This window comes from Poromitra crassiceps (genome assembly GCF_964638095.1).
Source record: "Poromitra crassiceps genome assembly, chromosome: 19".
NCBI lineage: Eukaryota > Metazoa > Chordata > Actinopteri > Beryciformes > Melamphaidae > Poromitra > Poromitra crassiceps.
The window spans coordinates 18,975,030-18,981,029 of record NC_139646.1 but is presented as its reverse complement, the minus strand read 5'-3'; the positions used below and the strand labels follow the sequence as shown (position 1 = coordinate 18,981,029).

Here is a 6,000-nt window from a genome sequence, read left to right as displayed (position 1 = left end):
GTACGCTACCCTACATATGCATTCATGTTTTTATTTGCTGCAGACATTTAAGATCCTCTCCTCTTGCAGAGTGTTTCTGTAAAGCTGGATGTAAATCATTCAGCAACAGTTTTCACTGCACCTCGTCTGTAACAGAGCCCACAGCACACGTATTTCACTCATGTGTAGGCTACTTGTCCCACGGAGTGACAATAACAAATCTTGAATCTTGAAACATTTCTGCTGATCAAAAGAGCTGGGAGGACAGCAGGCTGGACTGGCTAGAGAGAGGACCACGCCTGGTCATCATAAACAGCCAAGGAGAACAGCTCTTATGACATCACTGATGATGTCACAACTTTGCATCACTGATGACATCATAATTGCTCTTATGACATCACTGATGACATCACAATTGCTCTTATGACATCACTGATGATGTTACAATGCCTATGACATCATCAGTCGGACAAAAATTTAAACGGAGAACAGAGAACAGACAGAGAATAAACATTGCTCACTTGCTCCCTATAATATAGATGTATCTCCATTGCTCTGAGGGGGGCGGGATTGGTGATCAGCTTGGCGGGAGACACCGTGGATTTGTTACTGAGCAACAATTACTAATGATGCCTTCACTTACAATCGGAAATCTCCCTACGCCTACCTGGTCCACAACTTAATTCAAATCAACTCTCAATAACTGTCAAACTAAATGAATACCTGCAAAACTGTTGACAGTTTTGGGATATACGACTGATTTTGTAAAGCTGGTTGAAAATTGGTGGGGTGTTCCTTTAACAATAAATAACAAAATATGGGAAACACAACAAGGTATTATGCAATCTCTCAACTGCTAGCAAACTATGCACAATATAGCCATTTAATGTCTTACAAACAGCTTTTCAGAGATGTCATATTCTTCCCAAAGTATGTTTGTTTAATGTTTGTTTATAGCCTAGTGTTGGGTACTGCTATTAGTTGTGCATTAATAAAAAATGAAATCCTAACATTAAAAAAAGCCCTGAAAACCACTCCCATGCACATTAATCGTTTAATTATTTGAACAAACAAAAACAATACAATAAAATAAAAGTGCATTATAGGCTACTTGAATTTGTTATTGTGGTTGGAGAGTGAGTAGAACTGTGGTTTTCACCTGCCATGAACCTGGACACCTGGAAACAACGCTGAGGAAAGCCTGTGAGGCTGAAACGCGTCCGTTGTATCACTGCTGCTGTGCGCATTAAAAGTTTAAACTTTATAGACATCTGTGAGTGCTGTTTTTGATTTAATTTTTGTGATGTTTGGATCGGCACCCAGGAACCATCTTTAAAACGTTGGGTTGAGCACGCCAGTTCGTTGATTAGCACCTGGAAAGAAAACATCAGCTGAACGAAGACCAACTCAAATATTGATGTTGGTTTTGGGGACTGGCCGCTGGTGCAAACAGCAGCTTGGCCACTGAGAAATCTACAGCTGAGCGGAACCTCTCACTGCATCACCTGCACGTGTCATCCTCAAATTACTTTTGTGTTACGTTACATTACACTGGAAATCCATTCATTCCCAGATTTTCTTTAAACAATGGTGGGCAATGGTTTCATTGGAGTGACAAATACCTTTTTGTCTGTCTGATTTGACTCTGTTTAACTTCACCGCAAGTTGTATTCTTGACTGGATTTGTGAGCTAGTTTTGACCCATAACTCAAATTAAACAAGACATGATGCATATTACATTTTAGATTTATTATCCAATATGCACATTACATTTTAGATTTATTATCCAATATGCAAATTAAATTAACATCTTTCTCTCTTCTCAAGTCAGAACATCTTTCAGTCTCCCTTAGCATCTCAAGGTGGATGGCAGACAAACAAAAAACATCCCATATTCCAAGCAAGGAACTATTCCACATTACTTCAGTGCAAAACAGCTAAAGCCAAGCTAATTAAAGTAAGAACCATTCAGTTCATCATATTCATTTGGATCCCCCCTACCCCCATAAAAAAAATCTTTTAAAAAGCCAGTAGTAACACAAATAAATAAAAACAAAAAAGCAAAACTGGCAACCATCCAGCCAGAACAGGTGAATGGATTTTAACAGGGATCCCCCTTTAGGGGTTCCCTTGTTTTGCAGCAAAGCCTCAACTTACAAATGTCCTCCTCATATACATATGAATATCAACATTGTGTATGTTATAATATAATTGTTACAATTTCTACAAGAGGTCCACATTAATTAATCAAGCGTCAGTTACATGAGGTGAATTTGTGGCCGTTTAAAGTTGTGGTTCACTCGGGGTTTCTACGCATTTTCCATTTCACATTTCCATATTTTGACAGACTATAATTTGTTAACAGATATTGAAGATTTTAACTGATTTACAGTGTGACGTGTGATGATAGTGGCTGGTCCATATCGCCTAGGGATGCACGATATATCGATTCGGCAATCATATCAGTATCGGCCGATGTTAGTCATTTTTTAACATATCGACATCGGTCCGATGTTGCCATAATATCGGTTTTATTGTTATCAGCCAAAGTTTTCACATTGAAAGGAAACAATGCGGTAAATCTATGATTTATGGGCTTTTCAAAATGTTTTGGAAATAAAGAAATGCATTAATTTTTCAAATTCGCAGTGTTTACATGTGTTTTTCAGTATGTACACCATTTGATTATCATAGAAACTTTTATACAGATCATATCGACATCGGTAAATATCGATTACCATAGCGGCCAAAGTTTTCATATCGGTGCATCCCTAATATCGCCCCTTAGCTGAGGATTATTCTTCAGAACATTTTCAAAACCTGGAAAATGAAATGTGAAAATACACGTAGGAATCCTGAGTGCTGTATGTGACCCCATGCAAAGCAATTGGCAAATACGCCCCCCCCCCCCCGCTCTCATCTCCACAGTCATTATTGTCTGTGTGAACAGATCAAACTCCAGATGAAAAGGCATCGTCGTCTGTGTGAACAGATCAAACTCCAGATGAAAAGGCATCGTCGTCATCGTCCGTTTCGTTCTCAAGCGAACGGTTATGGCTGTGATGCACAATCTCACTCAAGACACAATTTCAAGCGCACGCACACACACACACACACACACACACACACACACAGTCGCATCCAAGCATTTCAATCATGCCAGTCATCACTACTTTTCACTGTACATTCTGCCTGCTCCTGTCTGATCTAGTCTCCCTACAGTACATCAAGCTTACTCAACTGTATGTGCAGATTGCTCCATCATGTCGCCCCCCCCACCCCCCCCCCCCCCCCCGGCACAGGTCCATCTGTTTTCCACTTCTGTCTCCACTCTTTCAACTCGTTGTCTTTTCTACAGCAGCTCATACAATTCTGTACCCATTTTGTCCAACAGTCTCTCGCTTTTCAAGCATCTCCTTCCATATCCATCCTCCCTGCTTTCTAACTCAACCTCTATTCATTCAGCATTCATTGTAAATTGGTTTCTACATGAAACATCATGTATCTTCTCCATATACAACTCCCTAAATGGCATTAAAGCTAACAACATGTTAGCAGCATGTTAGTAATTGCATTGCTACATCCATCCATTCATTAATTAGTGCATACACACATTCAACACGTCGTTCCCTACCTGACTCCCTACTTGGCATCTCCCAGCATCGCCTCGCCTGTCAGTAACTACACTTCTACATCCATTCATTTATTAGAACTACATCACGGCATCAAATCTTCTCAGGAAACACAGTGCAGAAAACGTCTCCCAACACAAACACACACACGGCTGAGCATACAGGCACAGGCACACCTTACACACATACACACACACAAACACACACGGCTGAGCATACAGGCACAGGCACACAATTACACACATACACACACACACAAACACACACGGCTGAGCATACAGGCACAGGCACACAATTACACACACACATACACACACACACAAACACACACGGCTGAGCATACAGGCACAGGCACACATACATACACACACACACACACACACACACACACACGGCTGAGCATACAGGCACAGGCACACAATTACACACACACACACACACACACACACACACAAACACACACACACACACGGCTGAGCATACAGGCACAGGCACACCTTACACACATACACACACACTCATCCGAACAAGTGCGCGAAGGCATACAGGAAATGCATGGACCGTGTTAATACTTCTCCTCATCAGTAATGAAGTGCATTGAAGCTGTATCAGTACAGTACAGATGTATATAAACGTTCAGATAGACAGACGGGGGAGGGGGGGGGGGGGGGGGGGGGACATGCAGGTGGCGTCTCCCTGTTCATTCGAAACCAAAACCGGAGTTACTCTTGAGAATGAGTGTCCCGGTTTGTGTGTTGGTTATTGAGGGAATCCCATCAGGGTTTGTGGAGTTGGCAGCCAGCGGTCGTGTGTCTGGTGGGCGCGTGGTGGGAGAGACCTCCAGAGATGCTCTGTATATTTGAGAGCGCACGCCAGTGAAGTCAGAGGGTGGAGAGCCAGGAGGAAGCCACTTTGATGTGCGTTCAAAGATGAAGGTTCATCAGTTCGGGGGGAAAGGATCAAAGGTAATTCCCTCAAGAAGAAGAAGAGAAAAAAAAAGAGTCTTTCAGAGTTTCAAAAGTTGCAGGAGCAGAGTGTGAGGTCCAGCTTCCCATCCTCTATTTGCTGTCTTTGGCCCCAGAGTTTGGCCCCTGTTCTACCTCCCCGCCCCCCCCCCCCCCCTCTCCTGCTCCTCCTTTGCCCTCTGTCAGCAGTCGGACACCTCGGAGCAGGTGTTGGAATCGAGTTTCCGGCGTTGGCGCACAGATTTCTCCTCATCCTGGAGAAGAGACGCAGAACAGAGTGTTAGATTTAATTGTCGCTAATTCGAGGGCTAGTTTCAGTTTTTACAGTAAGTGAGCCATTTTGAAAAACTGAGGACTGAGGACATTTCATTTGTTACTTTGAAAAGGGGCCGTTTAAAGCGAAAACATGCAACTTTTTGTCCTGAAACCGAAGTCTATAGTCCCGCCCTTCTCCCACCTCACCATTTGCTCATCTTGAAACAGCATCTAGCCTGAGACTGATGTAACTGGCAGCTTTAAAGCCCACAACAGTTTGAAGAAGACCACGAAAGCAGGAAATCAGTAAAAAAACACCCAGGTGCACCCAGGCCTTATAGGACTGCACAGGAGAGCGGTGCACCCAGGCCCTATAGGACTGTACAGGAGAGCCACTGGCCCTATTCACCTTATGTAGCCACGCCCATTTGACCCGGTTGTGTGGCCGTATCAAAACTTCCGGCTAAAAATAAAATAAAATAAAATGGCAAAAAACATCTGCGGGTCTTATTGACGTTAGTGGGTCGAGCGCAACTCGGAGGAGAGAAAACTATCTGAAGCTTTCTTTGTTGGAGTCCAGGTATGTTTTACAAGAAAGTGCTCGTCATTGTCGACGATAACGTTATCTGACCTGGCTAACAGTGGATACTCGCTTGCTTGCTGTGTACCGGCTCAAAGTAGTAGGCTACGTTCTTTATTTTACCCCCTTCACTGTCCGCTCCAAAAACAACTTTCTTATTTTGCGCCGTGACCGCCAGAAGTGTTAAAAGGACCCGGAAGAATTTGGCCCACTGTAAGGTCTGAACATAAGGTGAATAGGGCTGCACAGGAGAGTGGTGCACCCAGGCAGGCAAGACACATCTCTTTCGTGAAGCAAAAGATGAGATTTTGGTCAGAATTGAATGGTATGGTGCAAAAAGATGGGGAAATCAAAATGGAGTGCAGGTGGGAAATGGCGAGACTTGTGCTTAAAGGTTAGAGTGAGGATAGGTTCCAAATCAGGGTTAGGCTTAGATTGTGGTAGGGCATAAGGCAGTAGTGGTGAAGGATAATGATTAAGGTTAAGGTTTGGGACAAGACTGTAGTCAGTGCAGTGGAGAGTCCTCACGTGGGATGTGGCACAAGTTTTACCATGCGTTTACATAAAAATAGGACATTATCAGCTAAAG

General features: G+C 43.2%; 1 protein-coding gene across 2 annotated transcripts in view; it reads right to left on the bottom strand.

Moving 5' to 3' along the window:
* Positions 1–1,611: 1,611 nt before the first annotated feature.
* Positions 1,612–6,000, bottom strand: part of pnpla6 (patatin-like phospholipase domain containing 6) — a 37,074-nt gene continuing 32,685 nt past the window's right edge. Inside the window, exons 35-36 of one of the 2 annotated variants that reach the window (XR_014553553.1) lie at positions 4,057–4,830; positions 1,612–3,787 (exon numbers count right to left, since the gene is read on the bottom strand). Coding sequence is in view for 1 of the 2 variants with exons in the window: in XM_083656069.1 (XP_083512195.1) it covers positions 4,759–4,830 (72 nt within the window). In the remaining variant the exon portion in view is untranslated. Of the gene's footprint in view, positions 4,831–6,000 lie in introns of both variants that reach the window. The other variant, XM_083656069.1, reaches the window with a different exon arrangement.